This window comes from Rhinopithecus bieti, unplaced genomic scaffold (genome assembly GCF_001698545.2).
Source record: "Rhinopithecus bieti isolate Rb0 unplaced genomic scaffold, ASM169854v2 scaffold_20175, whole genome shotgun sequence".
Taxonomy (NCBI): domain Eukaryota; kingdom Metazoa; phylum Chordata; class Mammalia; order Primates; family Cercopithecidae; genus Rhinopithecus; species Rhinopithecus bieti.
In genome coordinates this window covers 132,373-157,018 of record NW_016809984.1, presented here as the reverse complement: position 1 = coordinate 157,018, position 24,646 = coordinate 132,373, and the positions used below count along the sequence as shown (strand labels likewise).

Genomic DNA, 24,646 nt, shown 5'->3' with positions numbered 1-24,646 from the left:
TTTTTAGTAGAGACGGGGTTTCACTGTGTTAGCCAGGATGGTCTCGATCTCCTGACCTCGTGATCCGCCCGTCTCGGCCTCCCAAAGTGCTGGGATTACAGGCTTGAGCCACCGCGCCCGGCCGAGACTTTTCTTCTCCATCTACACTCACTTCCTAAATGATCTCATCCAGTCCCATGGCTTTAAATGTCAATGTCATGTTTATGATTCCCAAATTGAGGCATTCAGCCCCAGCTCGCTCTCCCAGCTTGAGATTTGTGTAGTCATCTCCTGCTCAGATCTTCATTTGGTTGTCTTATCGTTTGTACTTAACCTGTCCAAACCTAAATTCTCCATCCAGGCTACCAGTAACCGCCTCCTCTTAAAATAATTGTCATCCTACCAAATGGCTTCACCCTTTGTTTAATTGCTTAGGCCACAAACCTAAAAGTCATCTTCAATTCCTATCTTTTCACATACCCCTCCTAATTTATCCCAAATCTGCCTATATCTCCTCCACTGCCACCATCTTAATCATCTTGGATTCACCTCCCACCCCCAGAACATTTCTCCCTCAGCAGCCAGAGGAGTCTTCTAAAAATATAAACTATAAATTAAATCCCGTCACCCCCCACTCAACATGGTCTGTTGTAGGTCTGATGTAGGATGATTCTTTTGGCTGTAAATAGCGTAATTTCTTATGTTCTCTTCAAGGGGGAGAAAAGCTTGCATATTCTAGAATTTATTTACATATATATGTGTGTATATATGTTATTCCCAGTTTACAAATAATGCTGTGATAAGGAGCATATAGTATTACTAGTTTTGCTACTTACTAGCTGTGGGACATTGGACAAGCCACTAAATTTGTGTTGGCCTCATTTCACCTACCTGTTAAATGGTGATAATTATATTATAGTAACCACTTCACAGAGTTGTCGTGAAGATTGAATGAGTTAACATGTGTAAACATAAACTTAGTACAGAGCCTCTTCAATATGTGTTAAGTGTTTTATTTTTCTATGGCTCCATTCTGTTTAATTAATCAAGTTATATCTTTTTCAGTATCAAACTATTTATTTTAAATTCCTAATGTATTATTGTTATAATTATTATTATTTTCAGACAGAGTCTCGCTGTATCACCCAGGCTGGAGTGCGGTGGCACAGTATCAGCTCACTGCATTCTCTGCCTTCCGGGTTCCAGCAATTCTCCCGCCTCAGCCTCCCAAGTAAATGAGATTACAGGGGTACACTACCACGCCTGGCTAATTTTTTGTATTTTTAGTAGAGGCAGGGTTTCACCATGTTGGCCAGGCTGGTGTTGAACCCCTGACCTCAAGTGATCCCCTGCCTCGGCCTCCCAAAGTGCTGGGATTACAGGCGTGAGCCCCACGCCCAGCCCATAATGTATTTTAATATCTAGCAAGAATTATAGAAATTTATTAATGTTGCTAATAATTAGTTGATCCTCTTGGACTTCCTATATATAACATCATGTCATATGCAAAAAATAATAATAATCGTTGTGTCTCTCTCCTTTTTAGTAATTATAAACCTCTTATTTGTTTATTTACTTATTATTCACCTTTTCCAAAAATGTCTTGAGCGTTTCTGCCTGTATTTTTCTAAATGTTCTAAATATTACTATCAAATTTCACATACACAAAATATGTGGGGATTTTTGTTATTAATATATAATTATTTGGCATGCTGTTTATTTGCTACGTTTATTTCTAAGTCTTTTCTCTTTTTAATGCAATGGTTAATGTAGTCTTTTTTCTCATATGGTCTTTGTATTTAAGAAAACTACTTATTTTGTCCGTGTGTGTGTGTATTTTAAGACATCTTAAATTTCTTATCATGTCTAATAGTCTGTCAGTTGATTCTCTTGGGCTTTCTGAATATAACCATATTATCTACAAGGAATCATCATTTTACCTTTTTCTTTTTAATGTATACCTAATTTTCTTACCAAATTGCACTGGCTGAGAATTCCGAACAGTGTTAAATCATAGTGCTGAAAGCAGTGTGCAGCCTTACCTCACCCCTAACTTTAATGGTAATGCATCTAGAGTTTCACTCGCAGGCACTCTTATTTGAGATGTTTTTATATTATCAAGTTAGTGTCCTTTTATATTTATTTTTTCACTTAGAGTTTTAAAAATTAGGATTAGAGATTAGATTTTTGTTAAAGTACTTTTCAGAAATTCCTGATGATCATATGATTCTTCTGCTCTGATCCATTCATAGTGAATTTATATCTTAATACTAACCCATCCTTAAATGTGGGGGATGAACTCCCATTCGGGCCTGGTTTACTATTCTTTTAATGTACTACTGAATTTTACTTGCTAATATTTTAAGATTTTTGGATCAGTAAATAAATTGGACTGGTCTATACTTGGGTTTTATTGCACTATCTTTTTTTGTACAGAATACATACAGGATGATTGCACTACCTTTACTAGGTTTGAGTGTCAGTGTTACGTGAGGTCTGGAGAAGAACTTAGATGCTTCCTTCTTTATGTTCTGAGAAAATCTGAATCCATCTCCAATAATAGATCCTTTCTCCAGCCAGTGCCAAAGCCCAGGTCCCCGAGCACTCCCATGACTTTGCTGCTCCTGCCCAGTGCTTCCCACAGCAGCCCTTCCACACCCCTTCTGGCTGTTCCTCCAAGGAGGCCGCACAGCCTCAGGGACAGGTTGGTTCTGGGAAACTGGAATCCTTCATCTGTGTCATCACTGGGCAGGCGAGTCAACCTGGGGAACAGTTATTCCCATTATCTTTTCTCTCTTAACTACCATCTGTGCTTTTCAGTCTTCCAGCATTTTCTTTATAACCAGCTAAAGTTACTTATTTCAGTCCAAAGATGAAATTTTTCTTGGCCAGTTTGAATATGGTTGCATCAGCTGTGTTTTAACAATTTTGGCTTTGGGTTTTTCATTTTGTTTAAAATAGTACAATGGAGGTGATTAGGGCAAGATGTTCACTTTCTACTCTTAAAAAAAAAAGTATGCTCTTTACTGTGGTCCTATCTCTTAAAAACAAAAAGGACTGTACCGTGAATTTGGCAGACGCACTACCCTCTCTGAGGGAGGAAAGCCAAACCAAGGTTGAAGAAAGAAATGATTAAGGATGTAGAGGTTATGAGGGTTTAGAATTTCATGGCCAGGCTGTGTGTGCCTTAGAGAATGTACTCAGCTTATTTTCATAGGCCCATTAGTTCACCTCCTTAAGAGCAGAACCTGTGGCTTCAGATCCTCGGTGTAAGAAAGCGTGTTTTTCTGTTTCTCTTCCCATTTCTCTCTTCTTTTTTCTTTTCTCCTCTTCTCTTTCCTTCCTTTTTCCCTCCTTTCCTCTCTCCCTCTCTATTTGCTGTCTTCTCTCTTCTTTCTTCATTTCTCTAAAGCCCCAGGAAATTAAATGCAAGGACTCAGGCCTTTAATCCTAAAATGGAAAATGAGAAACCCTCAAATGTCAGGAAATTCCAAAGATAAGGTTCCTACAGCAACATTAACTGGGTTCTATGTGTTTTATGGCCTACATTTAATAGCTCTGGCAAGAGTGCCTTAAGGCCAATGTATAACAAGAAAAGTTCCTACTTTTTAAGTGTGAGCAGCATCCTGAATTCACATGTATCTACATACTCAAAATGTCTTAACTGGAATTCAGATTTTTAAATTTTAGTTTAACTTGGTCATGTGACAGCTTGTGGATCTTTATGAAACCAAATAACTGCATTGACCAAAATTTCAACTTTTCAGCTGATTGTTTTGGCACCATATAGATTTGGCCTTTCCTTGGGGCTTTAGTGTAAGACTTTCAGAACTTCTTGAGGACACAAAACCTCAGTCATTATATGGCTGCCAGATCACACTGTGCTGTTATTGATTCCATAATTTCCATCTTCTATGGGACCGATACGGATTCCCCACAGCTCTCTGGCTGGGCAGCAGCCCTCAGCTCTCACAGGTTTAACAGTTTAAATTAACTTACCAGCCAAGCAGTGGTCCGTCTCAGGCAGCAAGATGTCCCTGAGACAACTCGGAATTACCACGTCTAAAATCTGAATGTTTCAAGTCTTCAAAGGAGGACATTGTTCGATTTAGTTGATGTTTAGAGCAAAAGCTACTCTGGAAGCTTCTGAGAAACTTGGTTTAGTAAAGCCATTTATTTCAATAGAAGCTGCACTGGAAAACAGAGAGATGGTGCTTGCTCTTCCAAGGTTGCTGTTGTCCATTACAAGAGTGATTTTCATGTCATTTCTCATTGAAAGGTGCAAATTGTTGGATATTAGCCACAATGGGGGACAGAAATAGTTTTTCCTTCTGACATTTAGGGTTTGGATCCAGGATAGAGAAAAGCAGAAACCCTGTGAGTGGTCCTAGTAAACAGTATAGGAGCTACCTGATAACAGAATGCAAGCTGAGAGCTAATGGAAGCCTCCTCCTGCCTAGCCCCCTGCCCTGAGCACCTGGTGGTAGAAATGCCCTTCCTGGGGTATGGTGAGTCATAGAGAAGAGCTGCCTGTGGCCACTCAGGATAGACAGGCAGAAAGACTCTGGCAGCTGGAGGAAGATGATGGAAGTCAGGGCATCCTTGGTTTCTAACCCAGCTGGATGATGTTTTAAATGGTTGCTAGGGGGCCAGGCGCGGTGGCTCACGCCTGTAATCCCAGCACTTTGGGAGGCCGAGGTGGGTGGATCACGAGGTCAGGGGTTCGAGACCAGCCTGACCAACATGGTGAAACCCCGTCTTTACTAAAAATACAAAAATTAGCTGGGCGTGGTGCTGCGCACCTGTAATCCCAGCTACTCAGGAGGCTGAGGCAGGAGAATGGTGTAAACCCGGGAGGCGGAGCTTGCAGTGAGCTGAGATCGCGCCACTGCACTCCAGCCTGGGCGACAGAATGAGACTCCGTCTCAAAAAATAAATAAATAAATAAATAAATAAAAAATTGATAAGGGGAAAGGGAAAGCGACAAATTTTTTTTTTTTTTTTTTTTTTTTTTTTTTTTTTTTTTAAGCAGGGTCTTGCTCTGTCACCCAGGCTGGAGTGCAGTGGTTCAATATCGACTCACTGCAACCTCCACCTCCTGGGCTAACCGATTCTCGTACCTCTGCCTCAGGAGTAGCTGTGACCACAGGCACACGCCACCACACCCAGCTAATTTTTGTACTTTCGTAGAGGCAGGGTTTTGCTATGTTGCCCAGCAGGCTGGTCTTGAACTCCTGGACTCAAGCCTGCTCTGTCGCCAGGCTGGAGTGCAATGGCGCATCTCAGCTCACCGCAACCTCTGCCTTCCAGTTCAACCCATTATCCTGCCTCAGCCTGTCAAGTAGCTGGGACTACAAGCGTGTGCCACCACACCCAGCTAATTTTTGTGTTTTTAGTAGAGACGGGGTTTCACCATGATGGTCAGGATGGTCTCGATCTCTTGACATTGTCATCCACCTGCCTCAGCCTCCCAAAGTGCTGGGATTACAGGCGTGAGCCACCACACCTGGCCTGTAGTCAAGCTTTTTTAATCCATAGATGAAAATAATCCTGGGGGAAATGGATTCAAACCAATTTGCTAAAAATTAACTCAAGAATACAGCTGCTTTTTTTAAAATCTTGAAGTAGAGATAAATTATAAACAGTAAATGTGGCACTTAAAACCAGCTTTTAAAATATTTATTCACTGGGCCAGGCATGGTGGCTCACGCCTGTAATCCCAGCACTTTGGGAGGCCGAGGTGGGCAGATCACTTGAGGTCAGGAGTTTGAGACCAGCCTGGCTAATGTGGGGAAACCCTGTCTCTACTAAAAATACAAAAATTAGCCAGGCATGGTGGCACACACCTGCAATTCCAGCGACTTGGGAGGCTAAGGCAGGAGAATCACATGAACCCAGGAAGCAGAGGTTGCAATGAGCCGAAATCGTGCAACTACACTCTAGCCTGGGCGCAGAGCAAGATTCCGTCTCAAAAAATGAAATAGGCGTGGCGAGGTGGCTCACGCCTGTAATCTCAGCACTTTGGGAGGCCGAGGCAAGTGGATGACAAGGTCAAGAGATCAAGACCATCCTGACCAACATGGTGAAACCCCATCTCTACTAAAAATACAAAAATTAGCTAGGTGTGGTGGTGCACGCTTGTAGTCCCAGCTACTTGAGAGGCTGAGGCAGGAGAATCGCTTGAACCGGAAGGCAGAGGTTGCACTCCAGCCTGGCGACAGAACACAAATAAATAAATAAATAATAACATAAAATATTCATTCACTTATTCAACCAACAAATATTTACCACACACCTATTGAGTGTTAGACATAGGAATGTAATAATGAGCGAGATAAACGGAGACTCTGTCTTCACAGGATTTGCAGACCAGTAATAGAAGGACACAGCTGGTGTGATCATAACTGCTGTCAGTGCTGTGAGGAATCCTGGTGCCATGGGAACATTCATCAGGGATGTGTAGCCTATCAGGGAAACAGACGGGATCAAGAGGAAGTGACACTCAGGCCAGCAGGAGGGTGGGGAGTGGGCGTTCAATTTGAGTGAACTAATAGGTGAAAGCCCTGAGACAAGAAAGACTGCATCGTGTCAGAGGAACTGCAAGGCAGGAGCATGGCCTGAGGGGCCAGGAAGGGTCTGGAGTGAGGCCTGAAAGTCTTCTGGACCTGTACACACGGTATGGATTTGGGCCTATTACCTAAGAGCAATGGAAAACAGGAACATTTTTAAGAAGGGGAGAGAGATGATCAGATTTGCACATTTAAGGCCGGGTGCAGCAGCTCACGCTTGTAATCCCAACACTTTGGGAGTCTGAGTGGGGTGGATCACCTGAGGCCAGGAGTTCAAGACCAGCCTGGCCTACATGGTGAAACCTCATTTCAGGTAAATATAGAAAAAATTAGCCGGGCATGGATGGCAGGCACCTGAAATCCCAGCTACTTGGGAGGCTAAGGCAGGAGAATCGCCTGAACCCAGCAGGCGGAGGTTGCAGTGAGCCTAGATCACGCCGTTGCACCCCAGCCTGGGCAACAAGAGTGAAACTCCGTCTCAGAAAAAAGAAAAAAAAAAAGATTTGCATGTTTAAGAGACCATCCTAGCAGCAGCCTGGAGACTGGGTGGGCACCAGTGGGCAGGTGGGGAGAGGCGCTGGGGAGGAACAGTGAGGTCTTATGGTTACCCTGTGGTGTAGCTACCTTAGGGACTGAGAGAAGTGGGTGGGTTCAAGAGATGCGTTGGAGGTAAAACTTGGGTTAACTAGTTAGACGTAGGCAGTAAGTGGGAGGGATGCTGGGAGTCTGATTTCCAGGTTTAAGACCTAAACCTTTGGATGGCCACACTGGGCAAGGAGCTGGTTCTCATCAGGGAGAGGCAATGGGATTACGAGTTCGGCTTTGAGATTCTTATGCATTGTCCAAACAGAAGGAGCTCTAAGTTAGGATTTCATTTACAAAAATATGGAGAAGTCGTGAAGAACATTCAAAATACGACTCAGAATCACAGTGTTTGGCGTTGGTTGTGGAAATCTGGCTATTGCATAGGTTACAACGCCCTTAAGCAAAGTTCTTTGGAACAACCAGCTCATTCTAGCATCTCTGAAACTCAGAAGTACCAAATATCAAACGATCATTTGAGGACCCGGGAAGTAAAGTGAGGCTGAGTGGAAGTTACACCCCTTTCCCAGGCTGTGGGCTCCCCAAAGGCAGGGACCTCTCGCCTTTGTATCACCCACTTTGAGCACAATGAAATGTGATTCGCATGTTTACTTATTAAACATGCAGACAGGATGTGGAATGAATGTTGAACATGTTTAAATTAGAGAGAAGCCTGTTTGGATGTGGTTATCATTCATTAACCTTTCACAGTTTCCTTTCTCTCAAAGTTAATGTGTAAATGAGGGTACTAAAACTTTCAAGTTAAAAAAAAATTTGTACAGAACAGAATTAGCTTAGCAGTTGGAGGATGAATGTGCTCACCTTTCTCCTCTTCAGGGAGCCTAATCACCTACCTGAACCTCAGAAGGGGAGGACTGATGTCCCTGACATTTATGTATGCTATAGAAATAATGCATGGTGGTCCGGGCACAAAAATTAGCCACGCATGGTGGCAGGTGCCTGTAATCCCAGCTACACAGGAGGCTGAGGCAGGAGAATTACTTGAACCCTGCAGGCGGAGGTTGCAGTGAGCTGAGATCGCCCCACTGCCTTCCGGCCTGAGCCACAGAGCCAGACTCTCTCTCTCAAAAAAAAAAGGCAGGGCGGGGATCACCTGAGGTCAGGAGTTTGAGACCAGCCTCCCCAACATGGCGAAACCCCGTCTCTACTAAAAACAAAAAATTAGCTGGGCACGGTGGCTCATGCCTGTAATCCCAGCACTTTGGGAGGCCGAGGTGGGCAGATCACAAGGTCAGGAGATCGAGACCATCCTGGCTAACACGGTGAAACCCTGTCTCTACTAAAAATAAAATTAAAAAAAAATTAGCTGGGCATGGTGGCGGGCGCCTGTAGTCACAGCTACTGGAAAGGCTGAGGCAGGAGAATGGTGTGAACTGAGGAGGTGGAGCTTTCAGTGAGCCAACATTGCACCACTGCACTCCAGCTTGGGCGACAGAGTGAGACTCCATCTCAGAAAAAAAAAAAAAAAAAAATTAGCTGGACATGGTGGGCAGGCACACTGTAAATCTCACGCTATTGGGGAGCTGAGAGCACGGAGAAATTGCTATGAACTCAGGGTGCGAGGCTCGCCCAGTGAGCCGAGATTGCGTCTGGTGAACAATAGCTTGGGTGACAAGAGGGAAACCTCTGTCACGAAAAAAAACAAGAAGACAGAGAGGAAGGAGGGGGAGGGGAAGAGAGGGGTGGGGAGGGAAGGGAATGGAGGAGAAAGAAAGAGAGAGAGGAAGAATGAAATAGAGAGAGAGAAGGAAGGAAGGGAAGGGAGAGGAGAAAAAGAAAACAAGAAAGAAAGCAAGAAAGAGAGAGAGAGGAAGGAAGGAAGAGAGAGAGAAAGAAAGCAAGAAAGAGAGAGAGGAAGGAAGGAAGAGAGGGAAAGAAAGCAAGAAAGCAAGCAAGAAAAGGAAGGAAGGAAAGAAAGAGGAAGGAAGGAAGGGGAGAAAGAAAGAGAGAGAAAGAAAGAAGAAAGAGAAAGGGAGGGAGGGAGGAAGGAAAGAAGGAAGGAAGGAAAAGAGAAAGAAAATAAAGAACTGCTAGGAAGAGCTAACTTTCTAAATGCTTTGGCATGTGTTACCGACACATGACAATGATAGATCAAATGTTGTAATTGGAATCCTATTTTCCCACTAGTTCTAGAAACTGGGCAGGTAAAGATTTCTGGCTTCTCCTTGATCTTCTAATGGACTGGACCTCATGTTAATTTGTTTGCCTTTCAGATTTACTGCATAGGAATTAGTCACCTGAAAACCAACACTTTAATACAGGAAATAGGGCTGCTATTTGAGAAACGTTTTGATGAATTGTTTTGCAAATTAGTTTTGCAATGTGAATAACCATCTTTTATTTTGAAACAGGGTCTCGCTCTGTCTCAAAATGAGTGAGAGTGCAGTGGCTGGAATGCAGTGGCTTGATTTTGGCTCACTGCATCTTCCCACTCCCTGGCTCAAGGGATCCTCCCACCTCAGCCTCCCAAGTAACTGAGGCTATAGATGTGCCCCACCACACCCAGCTAATTTTTGTATTTTTTATAGAGACAGAGTCTTGCTGTGTGCCCGGCTGATCTGAAACTCCTGAACTCAAGCAGTCCACCTGCTCTGGCCTCCCAAAGTGCTAGGATTATAGGTGTGAGCTACTGCACCTACCCCCATCTTAATTTTTTTAAAGGGAGTTTTTAATTGTTTTCAAATTGGACTTTTCTAATACTGTTTAGACTAGTGATACCTTTTATGTGTCAGAAATCAAATGCAAAGCATGGCTGACTTTTTTTTTTTTCTCCAGAAACAAAGTCTCACTCTCTCACCCAGGCTGGAGTGCAAGTGGCATGATCTCGGCTCACTGCAACCTTCCCCTTCTAGGTTCAAGGGATCCTCCCACCTCAGCCTCCCAAGTAGTTAGGACTTCAGGCACATGCTACCACGCCCAGCTAATTTTTGTAATTGTTATTTTTTGTAGAGATGGGATCTTACTTTGTTGCCCAGGCTGACCTTGAACTCCTGGCCTCAAGCAATCCTCCTGACTCAGCCTCCCAAAGTGCTGGAATTACAGGCATGAGCCACTGTGTCTGGCCCGAACTCTTATAGTAGCATCTTGTTCTTGGAAATATAGAAAGATTATACAAAACATTCAAACTATGTCTTGAAATCCCAGGTGTCTGACAGTAACCACTGGGATAAAGGCTAATCCCATCCCAACAAACCCCAACACATAATCCGGATTCCCGCTTGCATTACATGTGCTTTAGTTTTACGTATGTATGTATGTATGTATGTATGTATGTATGTATGTATTTTTTGAGACAGAGTCTCTCTCTGTTGCCCAGGCTGGAGTGCAGTGGCGCAATCTCAGCTCACTGCAACCTCCACCTCCCGGGTTCAAGTGATTCTCCTGCCTCAGCCTCCCGAGTAGCTGGGATTACAGGGGCACAACACCATGCCCGGCTAATTTTTGTATTTTTAGTAGAGACAAGGTTTCACCATGTTGGCCAGACTGGTCATGAACTCCTGACCTCAAGTGATCAGCCTGCCTCGGCCTCCCAAAGTGCTGGAATTACAGGCATGAGCCACTGCGCCCGGCCTGCATTGCATGTGCTTTAAATAAGCAAGCCATCTGCTGAGATTTGGAGAGCCTTTAACCTGTACAAATATCTTTTGTTGTTAGGGCACTTATTATGAAAACATTTTAAAGATTCAGATATTATTTCATAGGTACTTTATCATTTTGAAATTTGACCTATACAAATATTGTTTCCAATGAGATTTAAAAAATGAAAACAGAACTATAATCTCAGACAACAAGGAGGCTGAGACAGGAGGATCGCTTGAGCCCGTAAGTTTGAGACCAGCCTGGGCAGCAAAGCAATACCCCCATTTCCACAAAAAAGTAAAACTTAGCCGGCCATGGTGGCATGCAACTGCAGTCTCACCTACTCAGGAAGCTGAGGGACAAGGATTGCCTGAGCCCAGTAGTTTGAGGCTGCAGTGAACTATGGTGGCCCCACTGCACTCCAGCCTGGGCAACAGAAGGAGACCCTTTTCTAAACATAAATAGAGCTCTCACAATGGCAAAGCAAGGCACAGCTACAGCCCCTTTCTCTCTCTCAAAGAAAAGGCCAAACTCAGCCAGGGTCATGCTCTAATTCTGGGCAGTCAAGGCTTTACCTGTAGGTGGTGGTTACTACCCCGGCCCTGAGAGTGGGAGAAACTGTCTGGCTCCCAGTGAAATGGCCCTTTCCTGTCCCCCTTTTCCCTGTGAGGGCTCATAGCATCTCCTCATAGCATAGATTACTTACTATGTGAGGGAAATAGAGGGTCTGCCTGGGTATCGCACAGTACTGTGTAATGCAGTAATGTAATTATCACTGTGTAATGCAGTTTTGTATGGAAAATTAGTTCAGGTTCCCAACGACAGACTGTTGAAACTCAGCCTGTTTTAGTTTGGAGCCTGTGAATGCAGCTTCCCTCCTGATGCGCCTCACTTAAATAAATGCTCTCCATACATAATGCCTTGTGTCATTAAGAGCATCAGTCTCCAACCAGACTTCCTGGAGTCAGACCCTGATTCCACCACTTTTTCCGAATGTACCTGGAGCAATTTATCTAATCTCTCTATGCCTCTGTTTTCCGATAGATAAAATGTGTATAAGAGGCTGCGTGCAGTGGCTCACCCCTGTAATCTTAGCACTTTGAGAGGCTGAGGCAGGTGGATCACCTGGGGTCAGGAGTTCAAGACCAACCTGGCCAACATGGTGAAACCTTATCTCTGCTAAAAATACAAAAATTAGCCAGACATGGTGGTGCATGCCTGTAATCCTAGCTCCTCAGGAGGCTGAGGCAGGAGAATCAGTTGAACCCAGGAGGCAGAGGTTGCAGTGAATCAAGATCACGCCACTGCACTCCAGCCTGGGCAACAGTGTGAGAATCCATCTCAAAAAAAAAAAGTGGGGTGGGGGATAAGAGTAGTAATTTTGGGTTGGGCACAGTGGCTCCAACTTATAATACCAGCACTTCGGGAGGCCCAGGCCGGAGGATCACTTGAGGTCAGGAGTTTGAAACCAACCCAGGCAACATGGCAAAACCCCATTCTACAAAAATGTACAAAAATTAGCAGGGCATGGTGCTGTGTACCTATAGCATAGACAGTCCCTGATTATACTGTAATAAGACAGTCGGGGACTATCTATACTATAATAAGGACTGTTCCATATCTTTATTCACAAGCCTTTTAGTCTTGGATGAACTACATAAATGGGCTGAAACTTAGTGTCCTGACACTAAGTTTAGTATAAAAATAGTATCAAATAGTATAGACAGTCCCTGTCCATACGAGTGAGCCACTGCGCCTGGCCCCCTTTTTTATTTTCTATGTACGTGTTTGTTTACAAAGTTGGGATTGTATTTTTTTACATATACTTTATTATTTTCACTTAGCATAATAGCATGAACATTCTTGCACATAAAAGCCACACCTTTTATTCATGGATTTTCACACCTTTTACAATAAAAGAAGTTGATTTCAGGCCGGGCACAGTGGCTTACGCCTGTAATCCCAGCACTTTCGGAGGCCAAGGTGGGCAGATCACCTGAGGTCAGTAGTTCGAGACCAGCCTGGCCAACATGGTGAAACTTCGTCTCTACTAAGAATACAAAAACTAGCCAGGCATGGTGGTGTATGCCTGTAGTCCCAGCTACTCAGGAGGCAGAGGCAGAAGAATTGCTTGAACCCAGGAAGCGGAGGTTGCAGTGAGCCAAGATGGTGCCGCTGCACTCCAGCCTGGGCAACAGAGCAAGCCTCTGTCTCAAAAAATAAAATAAAATAAAAGAAGTTGATTTCGGTAATAGTTTTTCTAAGAATGAAATAAAATAAAAGAAGTTGATTTCGGTAATAATTTTCCAAGAAAAGACAATTTGGGTGAGGGGATATATTAATATATTCTCTGAATCTAATTTGATTCAAATTCTTTGTTTTTTTCCTCCCATCTTGCACATCCCAGAAAGTCCTATGAGTTTGAAGATTTACTGCAGTCTTCCTCTGAGAGCAGCAGGGTGGACTGGTACGCGCAGACTAAGCTGGGGCTGACACGTACTTTATCGGAGGAGAACGTCTATGAAGACATTCTAGGTAAGAGGCTACAGCGTCTGTGTGTGGGTCTGAATCTGTCTAGGAGAAAGGGGAGGGAGAATGGGGCTGGCTGCTGGAAACACACATGCAGACACTCGAAGACACCTGTGCACTCGGATGACAGAGCAGGCAGGTGGGGTGGGAGAGCGAGCCTCACGGGATATGTGAGAGACTCTCGGGCTGGAGGGGGAAGACTGGCTGGTGATGCGTGGCCAAGGAGGCAGTGTAGCAGCGTGGCGTAGCAAGAAGTGTGGGGCCTAGAGTCTGAAGATCCAGAACTACGTCTTGGCTCTGCTGCCTATTGGCCGCAGGACATTGAGTGGGTGACTTCACATCTCTGAACGTCAGTTCTCACATCTGCCTAATGAGAATGAAGCTAGCTCCCTTGCAAGGTTAAGGACTGGAGAGAATGGTATGTCAACTCCCTCACTTACGACAGATGCTCAGTCAGCTGCAGGGATTACTGAATGAAAGAAAACGCTATACACCAGAGCCTCCTTCAGAAACCGTCAGAGTGTGGCACTAACAGGGCATCAGAACACAGACTAAATGCATGTCTGTGATTTAAAAAATAACTTGGGCCCCAAAGCTTCCTCTGAGATTTCAGAGCAGGTCTCAGATTCAGAGTTTGGTGAGTTCAGTCATCTTCGGGGAGGTTGATGGTTTTAGCGAAAGGCGAATCCAACTGCTTATGGTGGGTGTGAGGGCTGGGGGAAGAAACAAGCTGGTAAAAGGGAGAAACCCGTATGTATGTGCAAGTGAGGGGCAGGTAGAGTGGATATACGCAGACATGCGGGCATGTAATCATCAATACTAGAAAAAACTTGGAGAAGGAGGAAATAGAACATTTGAGGAAGGGCAGATACTGAGCTAAGCAATTGGAATTGCATGTGTCCAGGCTGCTGGAGATGGGCTCCTGCCAAAGCAGCGGGATTCCCAGATCTGAAGTGGGAGAGAGATCTGGACTTCTCTTAGCAGTGACTGCCTAAGAGGATGCTTCCATTATAAGGAACAGAAAACTCAACTAAACTAGCTTTTCCTTCCTCCATTTGTTTTCTTTCTTTCTTTTTTTGAGACAGGAGTCTCACTCTGTTGCCCAGGAGTGCAATGGCACAATCTCGACTCACTGCAGCCTCCGCCTCCCAGGTTCATGTGATTCTCCTGCCTCAGCCTCCCAAGTAGCTGGGATTACAGGCACCCACCACCACGCTCGGCTAATTTGTGTGTGTGTGTGTGTGTGTGTTTAGTAGAGACGGGGTTTTCCCTTGTTGCCCAGGCTAGTCTCAAACTCCTAGGCTTAAGTGATCGACCCGCTTCAGCCTCCCAAAGTTCTGGGATTACAGGTGTAAGCCACCACACTCAGCCTCCTTCCTCTATTTCTTACCTCTCAGGTTAGCTTTATTCTCAGCAGGCTTCCCAGGATCCCCACAATGGCTGCCACCAGCTTCCTGGAATTCATATCTTCCTGGTGGAGAGAAGAGCTTGTATCTTGCAAGTCCCACCAGAAATCCTAAGGTTTACCCTCATTAGACCAGCCAAGGTCCCTTGTTCACCTTTGGAGCCAAGGAATGCCATGCAGTGATATCCCCTTAGGCTTAGAATATGAGCCCTTCCCTGAACTGATCACTGAGGCAGGGATTTGGGATACTTAGATTAGCTAAAGCACTGAAACTGAGAATGGAGTTAATCTCCCATGGCCACAGATGAAGAGATGGAGAGGTAACCCAGTGAAATCAGGGGCTGCTACCAAGAGGAGGGGCGCATGGATGGCAAAACAGCAGATATCCCTACAAGGACGGACACAGGAGAGGCCAAGATGCTGACCTCAGTGTTTCGAAAAGGGAAATGTCCTCAGTGTTCCCAGGTTCCTGACACATTGCCTTTGAACACAGATCCGCCAGTGAAGGAGAACCCTTATGAGGACATCGAGTTACACGGTCGCTGCCTGGGAAAGAAGTGTGTCTTGAATTTTCCTGCTTCTCCCACCTCTTCCATCCCTGACACGCTCACCAAGGTATGAGTCCCCAGGGAGAGGTGGCAAGAGAGGGGGCCGCAGCACGGTGGCCTTGAGCACTCTGGAGTTCCGGCCACTGCTGGAATTCCAGGCCACCCCCACTTGCCCTGCCAGGCTCCTGGATTTGTACATCGCTGGCTGACTGGTCTTTCTGCCTCTAGTTCTCTTGGAGCCCCCCTGCCCAAAAAAGCTTCCTAAAATACCATTGAGCTTCTGGCTCAGAAACCTCCTCGAACAGGGTAAATAAAAGATGTACATCTGTCCCATACAACTGTTAAGAATGTCTTAACACAGAGCACACTCTAAGATACAAGATGGAAAGGCATGATGTAGAACAGTAGTTTTAAAGTATTTGTGGGTTGTTGTTGTTGTTGATTTAATTGAGTCAGGGTGTTGTCGCTCTGTCACCCAGGCTGGAGTGCAGTGGTGCAATCACGGCTCACTGCAGGTGAACTCCCAGACTCAGTCCTCCCAACTCAGCCTTCTAAGTACCCGGAATTACAGGCACACGCCACCAGCCCAGCTGATTTTTGTATTTTTTGTAGAGACGGGGTTTCGTCATGTTGGCCATGCTGATCTTGAACTCGTGGGCTTGAGTGATCGACCAGCCTTGGCCTCCCAAAGTGCTGGGATTACAGGCCTGAGCCACCACGTCCAGCCTGTGGGTTTCTTAATGAAAAAAAATACATATATGTAAACTCGCACATGTCTGTATGTGGGTTTTTTTAGTGAAAGAATATGCATGTATATAAATATGAAAGAATATACATGTATGTAAACTCACACATGTATGTATAAGAATATCTCCATCCCCAATATTGGAGGTGAAAAAAAAAATCTCTGTGCGGATACCCAAGCATGAGTAACTGAGGACCTCAGAGGGGTTGTCCTGTCTGAATACCCAGAGGACGGGAGGAAGGCTGACCTTCTTTTTACAGAATATCCTTTTGAACCTTTTGGAGTTACATACCGTATGCATATAGATAACATAACCATATTCATGTAGATGGTAATTTCAACCTACTGCCTGCAGGGCTAGCATTTGTAACAGATATCTTGGCACCCATTACCCCTAATCTCCCATAGTTCCTACATACAAATGCCCCCTCCAGCCAGAGCCTACCAACTACCCCTCTGATGTAGGCCTGGGACATGCACACTCTCTCTAAAGGGCCAGAGAGTAAATGTTTTGGGCTCGTGGACCATATGGTCTCTGTTGTAACTACTGAGAGTGGCCACTGCAGTGTGAGGCAGTCATAGACAATGTGTAAATAAATGAATGTGGCTGTATCTCAATCAACCTTTGTTGTTGTTGTTTTTTGTTTTTGTTTTTTGAGACAGAATCTTGCTCTGTCACCCAGACTGGAGTGCAGTGGCGCAGTCTCAGCTCAATACAACCTCCACCTCCCGGGTTCAAGTGATTCTCCTGCCTCAGCCTTCCAAGTAGCTGGGACTACAGGCATGCGCCACCACGCCTGGCTAATTTTTGTACTTTTAGTAGAGACGGGGTTTCCATGTTCGCCAGGCTGGTCTCAAACTCCTGACCTCAAATTATCCGCCTGCCACAGCCTCCCAGAGGGCTAGGATTACAGGCGTGAGCCACCGCACCTGACCTGGATGCTGAAATTTGAGTTTTATATAATTGTTACTTGTCATAAAATATTATTTATTTTTCCAACCATTTAAAAATGTAAAAGTTAATTCTTAAGTCATGGCTTGTACAAAAACAGGTGGTGGGCCAGATGTGGCCCACAGGCCAAAATTTGCCCACTGCTATGCTAGGTCATTTTTACCTCTGCCTTTGGCTCTCACTGGGACCTCTCCCCATCCTCTGAGGCCCAGTTCAATCATGCGTCCTTTAAGAAGCTTCACCAGCCATCCCAATCTCTGGGACTTCTTCCTCTCTGATTATCTGTAACACTCAGTGAAATCATTTCATGTTTTGTTGTTGCTGTTTTGTTGTTGTTTGTTTGTTTGAGATGGAGTCTCACACTGTCGCCCAGGCTGGAGTGCAGTGGCGTGATCTCGGCTCACTGCAAGTTCCGCCTCCCGGGTTCATGCCATTCTCCTGCCTCAGCCTCCCGAGTAACTGGGACTACAGGTGCCTGCCACCACGCCCGGCTAACTTTTTGTATTTTTTTTTAGTAGAGATGGGGTTTCACCGTGTTAGCCAGGATGGTCTCAATCTCCTGACCTCGTGATCCGCCCACATCAGCCTCCCAAAGTACTGGGATTACAGGTGTGAGCCACCGTGCCCGGCCTTAATATATCCTAAAACATCTCCCCAACTAGATTATAAATTCCTCAAGGTCAAAAGGTATATATTTTAACCCAAGTTAAAATAAATAAATAAATAAATAAATAAATAAAATGNCAGCCTCCCGAGTAACTGGGACTACAGGTGCCTGCCACCACGCCCGGCTAACTTTTTGTATTTTTTTTTAGTAGAGATGGGGTTTCACCGTGTTAGCCAGGATGGTCTCAATCTCCTGACCTCGTGATCCGCCCACATCAGCCTCCCAAAGTACTGGGATTACAGGTGTGAGCCACCGTGCCCGGCCTTAATATATCCTAAAAACATCTCCCCAACTAGATTATAAATTCCTCAAGGTCAAAAGGTATATATTTTAACCCAAGTTAAAATAAATAAATAAATAAATAAATAAATAAATAAATAAATAAATAAAATGTATATATTCTATTTCTTTGGTTTTCCCATAAGGACTAACAGTTCTACAATATTTAGTAGAAGAAATTAAGGAAGGCCAAGTACTGGCTGCAAAGGTCAACTTAAATCTCATTGCAAGGCTCTGTTTCCAGTCTAGGAAAAGCAGTGGTCTTTCTGTCCCTGCCCCACAGGGTCAGCATCGCTGGCAGGTGGGGCTCTCTCCACCTGAAGCCTGTCTTCTGTGCTTGATGGCCATGAAAGGATGCTGCCTGCCACCAGGCTTCTGGAAGAGGTGAGGGAACAACCTATCCCAAAGGATGGATCTTACAGACCCAGATAAATTGCTACAATTCTTGCCTGTACCAAGTATTGCCTGTTAACTGCCATTTCTCTTCTCCTATGGAAAAGGGTGTCATCAAGAATAATCCATGGCAACTGACAATGAGCAAATACTTTCTGCTTGCCTTGGAAATGTGTTGTTGGTGTTTTCATTGCAATAGGGATGTCTTCAACATTTAGGAAATCCTTCATTTCCCATGGCAGAGAAGCCTGACTTAGAATAAGAAAGCAAGCTGTCACACCTGGTCTGTCCCCTTTGGGTCCTACCTGGCTCCCCACATCATGTGGGGAGTGAACTGCCTCACCCCGAGGAACAATGAAAAACCTCTGCTCAGGCCAAGCACAGTGGCTCATTCCTGTAATCCTAGCACTTTGGGAGGCCAAGGCTGGTGGATCACCTGAGGTCAGGAGTTCGAGACCAGCCTGGCCAATATGGTGAAACCCCATCTCTGCTAAAAATTAGTGAGATGTGGTGGCGGGTGCCTGTAATCCCAGCTACTCGGGAGGCAGAGGCAGGAGAATCGCTTGAACCTAGGGGGCAGAGGTTGCAGTGAGCCAAGATCACGCCACTTCACTCCAGCCTGGGTAAAAGAGTGAAACTCCGTCTCAAAAAAAAAAAAAAAAAAAAAAATCTACCCAAGGCAGCTTTGCATTCAAGGCAGAGCACTCCTGCCTGATACCAGGAAATAAAGGCTTACCAACCCTTTTCTTCCTGTCCCTGCTGGGCTGGAGAAAACCTAGAGCCTCTGCCGCCAAAGCAGCTAAGCCGAGTAAGTGAGAACGTCAACAAGAACTTAACGTCCAGCTGTGTCTGTATCTGTATCTGTAGCTGTAGCTGTCCTGAAGAAAGACAATCCAGTTGTCCAGAGCATGTGTCTGATTGCCACAGATCCTTGCAAGCCCTCAGCGGGACACCGTGTCCATGCTCATTATTCTGCTCATCCACATCTGGGTGTCTGCTGTGTGCCCTGCTCTAGGGCACAGCTGGAGACTTCACCACTTCCTCCATTAGCTCATCAAATATTTGTGAAGCATCTGCCGCATCTGGGCTGCATCTGGGACCTCAGAGCTTGCAGGAGCAGTCCCTCCATGCGACCTCCCCTGCGAGCCACGGAGAGATCCTCAGCCATCTTTGGGATGTTCATTTTATTAGGCCATGGCTAGTTATTTGAGTCACTAGAATTTCCATTTGAGAGGGAAGGGCCTGTTGGATAGGCACTCCTCAGAAAGGACCAAGCGTGCAGCTGGGGGCAGATGCTGCTGCTGCTAAACACAAACTGCAAGCTCCTGAAAGGGACTGTTTTCTTGCTACATATCACCCACCATTTCTTTTCTTTTCAGACAAAGTCTTGCTCTGTCGCCCAGGCTGGAGTGCAGTGGCTCGATCTCGGCTCACTGCAGCCTTCACCTGCCGAGTTCAAGTGATTCTCGTGCCCCACCCTCTGAGTAGCTGGGATTACGGGCACAGGTCACCATGCTGGCTGATTTTTTGTATTTTTAGTAAAGACAGGGTTTTACCACGTTGGCCAGGCTACTTTCGAACGCCTGACTTCAAGTAATCTGCCCGCCTCAGCCTCCCAAAGTGCTGGAATTACAGGCATGAGCCACTGCACCTGGCCTATACTTTTCAATATATGTTTTTTTTAAAAATAACAAGCTGGGTGGCCGGGCACAGTGGCTCACGCCTGTAATCCCAGCACTTTGGGAGGCCAAGGCGGGCAGCTCACCTGAGGTCAGGAGTTTGAGATCAGCCTGGCCAACATGGTGAAACCCCATCTCTACCAAAAATGCAAAAATTAGCCAGGTGTAGTGGCACGCGCCTGTATTCCCAGCTACTTGGGAGGCTGAGGCAGGAGAATCGCTTGAACCTGGGAGGCGGAGGTTTCAGTGAGCTGAGATCACGCCACTGCACTCCAGCCTGGGCGACAGAATGAGACTCCATCTCAAAACTAAATAAAAAATAATAATAGTGAAATAACAGGCTGGGTGCAGTGGTCCATGCCTGTAATTCTAGCACTTTGGGAAACCAAGGTGGGGGGATTGCTTGAGGCCAGGCATTCAAGACCAGCCTTGTCAACATAGTAAGACCCCATCTCTACAAAAAATTTAAAAATTAGACAGGCATGGTGGTGCGTGCCTGTAGTCCTAACTACTCAGGAGGCTGACATGGGAGATTCACTTGAACCCAGGAGTCCAACGCTGCAGTGAGCTATTTTTGTGCCTCAGCTCTCCAGAGTGAGAGCCTGTCTCCAAAAATAAGTAAATACATACATACATGCTTTTCTTTTTTTTTTCCTGAGAACATTGTAATTATAAAAGTGTTTCTGGTTACATGATACAGAATAAGTATTGTAATTACTGAAAAGTTTAATGAAGAAAATAAAACTCATCCACAATTTGGGAATTCTACTTTTCTTTATGCCTCTATTTTCTAGTATTTCTGTAATAGATTTACATTTTTTTTTTTTTTTTTGAGATGGAGTTTCCCTCTTGTTGCCCAGGCTGGAGGGCAGTGGCGTGATCTCAGCTCACTGCAACCTCTGTCTCAGTTTCCCAAGTAGCTGGGACTACGGGCGTCCGCCACCATGCCCAGCTAATTTTTTTTGTATTTTTAGTAGAGACGAGGTTTCATCATTTTGGCCAGGCTGGTCTCGAACTCCTGACCTCAGGTGATCCACCCACCTTTGCCTCCCAAATGCCTGGATTACAGGCGTGAGCCACCTCGCCTGGCCCAGATTGGCATCTTGTGTATGTGTATTTATGTGTGTGTATTCTGAAGATCTTTTTAAAACGCGCATGTAATCCCAACACCCACTGCTGACACTTCGGTCTATTTCCTCTCTGATTCTCTCACACACACTGTGTGTGGTGTGCGTCCGTGTGTTTGTGTGTATGTAAGTATACATTTTTTAAAAAGATCTGTGATCTTGGGAGGCCGAGGCGGGCGAATCAACTGAGGTCAAGAGTTTGTAACCAGCCTGGCAAACATGGTGAAAGCTCGTCTCTACTGAAAATGTAAAAATTAGTCGGGCGCAATGGTGTGCACCTGTAATCCCAGCTACTTGGGAGGCTGAGACAGGAGAATTGCTTGAATCTGGGAGGTGGAGTTTGCAGTGAGCCAAGATCGCACCATTGTACTCCAGCCTGGGTGACAGAGCGAGACTCTGTCTCAAAAAAAAGATCTGTGATTATATTGTATATGTAATTTTGATGCTTTTTATATTGATCATGAGTATTTTCCCATGTCATCAATTTCTTTTTTATTTTTATTTTTATTATTTTGAGACAGTCTCTCTCTGTTGCCAGTCTGGAGTGCAGTGGCAAGATCGTGGCTCACTGCAACCTCCACTTCCCGGGTTCAAGCGATTCTTCTGCCTCAGCCTCTTGAGTAGCTGGGACTACAGGCACGCGCCACCAAGCCCAGATAATTTTTGTATTTTTGGTAGAGTTGGGGTTTCACCATGTTGGCCATATGGTCTTGATCTCTTGACCTTTGATCTGCCCACCGTGGCCTCCCAAAGTGCTAGAATTACAGGCATGAGCCACGAGGCCAGGCCATGAGTCACCACACCTAGCCTAATTTATTTTTAGAAACGGTTTTTCTTGCCTGCACGGTATTCCATTATCTGAATAGAATGTTATTAGTCCCCATTGTTAGAATGCCCTTGTATGCCTTTATATTTTTATTTTGTTTTATGAGACGAAGTCTCACTCTGTTGCCCAGGCTGGAGTGCAGTGGCGTGATCTCAGCTCGCTGCAACCTCTGCCTCCTGGGTTCAAGCAATTCTCCTGTCTCAGCCTCCTGAGTAACCCAGGTGCCCGCCACCACACCCGGCTAATTTTTGTATTTTTAGTAGAGATGGGGTTTCACCATGTTGGTCAGGCTGGTCTCGAACTCCTAACCTCAAGTGATCCGCCTGCCTCAGCCTCCCAAAGTGCTGGGATTATAGGTGTGAGCCACTGCACCCGGCCCTTATATGCCTTTCTCTGTATATATATTTAGGGAAGTGTCTCTTCTTTCATATAAGAATGTGTATACCTACAGGCATGTATGAGCAAATATGTATGTTTGTGTGAATGACAGACAGCACAGGAGGTCTCCTAAGAGTAGGAATGATGTTGAGATGGGTGAGGGGGATGGGGATAGTTTATATCAAGGACCCCTGTAGTCTCCCACAGGCAGAGTCTCCTGAGGCAGTAAAGACAGGGGCAGTAGAGGACTGGAAGGAATTGAGCCACCAGCCACCATTCACAGACAAGAAGGGTTAATGAACCTGGGCTCGAGTACAGCTCAGGCCCTTCTGATGGGGCACACAGCTTCCTTGCCACTGTGCCCCCCAACCCAACCAGGATGTCCCCAGCCACTCTCCTGAAATAACTGAAGAGGCTTCAGCAGGGACATCAGACCTCAGACCATGAGGGTTCTTGTCTCTTTTCGCTTTTGGACACTACAAATCTTTTGCTATGCCCATCATGAGTCGGAGATCTATACAATCAGGGGGTGTCTGCGAGCCTCTCAGCAGAGCTAAGCCCCTGAGGTTACTCCAGAGAGATACAATGGGATTGGGTGCCATACATGTTGGTGTAAGGTCCTCTGATCGAAAGCTAGAATCTTCTCTGGACCACAGTCTGACACATCATTCTTGGGATCCTAGAGCGACTTTCCTTTTATACTATAATTCTGGGTGTAACAAACAACTGCTGGTACCCTGACATTATGAATAAAGTTCTATGGGAACACAGCCAGGCTCATTCATTTACATATTATCTACAGCTGCTTTTATACTACAAGGGCACAGTTTAGTAGTTGCAACAGAGAGGATATGGCCCACAAAGCCTTAAGTACAATCTGGCTTTTAAGAAAAGGTGTGCTGGCCAGGCCTGGTGGCTCACGCCTATAATCCCAGCACTTTGAGAAGCCACAGTGGGCGGATCACCTGAGGTCAGGAGTTCAAGACCAGCCTGGCCAATATGGCAAAATCCCGTCTCTACTAAAAATACAAAAATTAGCCAGGCGTGATGGCACTCACTTGTAATCCAGCTACTTGGGAGACTGAGGCAGGAGAATCACTTGAAACTGGGATGTGGAGGTTGCAGTTAGCCGAGATTGCACCACTGCACTCCAGCCTGGGCAACAGAGTGAGACTCCGTCTCAAAGAAAAAAAAAAGAAAAAGTTTTCTGATCCCTAAGTCCAAGATTCATATCTTCACTTTCAAAGGCCTTCCTTCAGTAGACAATTAGATATCTTCATTGCTGTATCATCTCTTCCATCTGTTTCACTGCACTTACTCTAAACCTTGAAGACTCTTTTGATCTAATTTACTCTCCCTCCCACTGTTCTCAGATTGTGCTGTGTCATTGCTAATACTCTCCACCACAGGTAAGTCTTCCCATTCTATCAAATAAATATCTGCTGAAATCCCACCCCATCACGAAAGCTCCCTGAACATTTGGTGGCTTATTTGGGGTGCTGTGGGACACATCAGGATCCCCGTTCTCCAGCAGGGTGACCACTCAGAGATGCAGCCCACACATTCTTCAGAAAGCTGTGTGCTGTGTTTCCATTCCTTCTCTGGTTTCTTTCTCGTCTGACCTTCTCACAGGTCAGATCTTTGAACGAACACCATCACAGTCTACATCTCTAACAAAAGCAGATACCTGCATTTTCCCAACAATTTGATAGGAGATTCTAGTGCAATGATAGGATCATTTCCTTGGATTTTACTTTAGATGGAATTTGTAGCCTCAAAGAAGGCTTGCCCCCCTTCCTTCTTTTTGTGCTGGTAGGATTGAGATGCTCATGGTGCCTAATCCAGTCAGCTCTTCCTCTGCTGAAGGTTTATGGTACTACATAATTTATTGCTCCTTGGAGACCTGTGATAAAACATTGGAGCTGGCCACTTAGGAAACTAGGAATCTTTATTTTTGGAAATTTTTAAAAAGAAAAGATTCCTAAGTTATTGCTACTTACTATTTGGAACTAAACAAATAGTGAATGGAGAAATCAATGTAGCAAAATATGCCTGTTCTATGCGAGTTTAAGACAGGATAAATGTGGCCTCATAAGTTGATAAAGAAAAGCTCATTCATTAAATAGAATAGGAATAAGTTATTTCAGGGAAAAAATGATTTAGATGAACATATCACAAAATAAATTACTGATGGAATAATAAATAAAATGTGTTCAAAACAAACCAAGAAAATCCAGAAGAAAATGGAATTGAATATTTATTAAACCTCTAAGAGGGGATAGTTTTTTAGGCAAAAAAAGAAGAGATTAAATGAATTACAAAAGAAAAGATTGGCCGGGCGCGGTGGCTCAAGCTTGTAATCCCAGCACTTTGGGAGGCTGAGACGGG

The 24,646-nt window shown here is 45.1% G+C and overlaps 1 protein-coding gene across 5 annotated transcripts in view; it reads left to right on the top strand.

Annotated features, from left to right (window-relative positions):
• DENND2A (DENN domain containing 2A) overlaps positions 1-24,646 on the top strand; it is a 131,413-nt gene that overhangs the window by 43,293 nt on the left and 63,474 nt on the right. For all 5 annotated transcript variants that reach the window (XM_017891064.1, XM_017891063.1, XM_017891060.1 and 2 more), the window contains 2 exons: positions 13,138-13,265; positions 15,158-15,279. In XM_017891064.1, the coding sequence (XP_017746553.1) occupies positions 13,138-13,265; positions 15,158-15,279 (250 nt within the window). The remainder of the gene's footprint in view (positions 1-13,137; positions 13,266-15,157; positions 15,280-24,646) is intronic.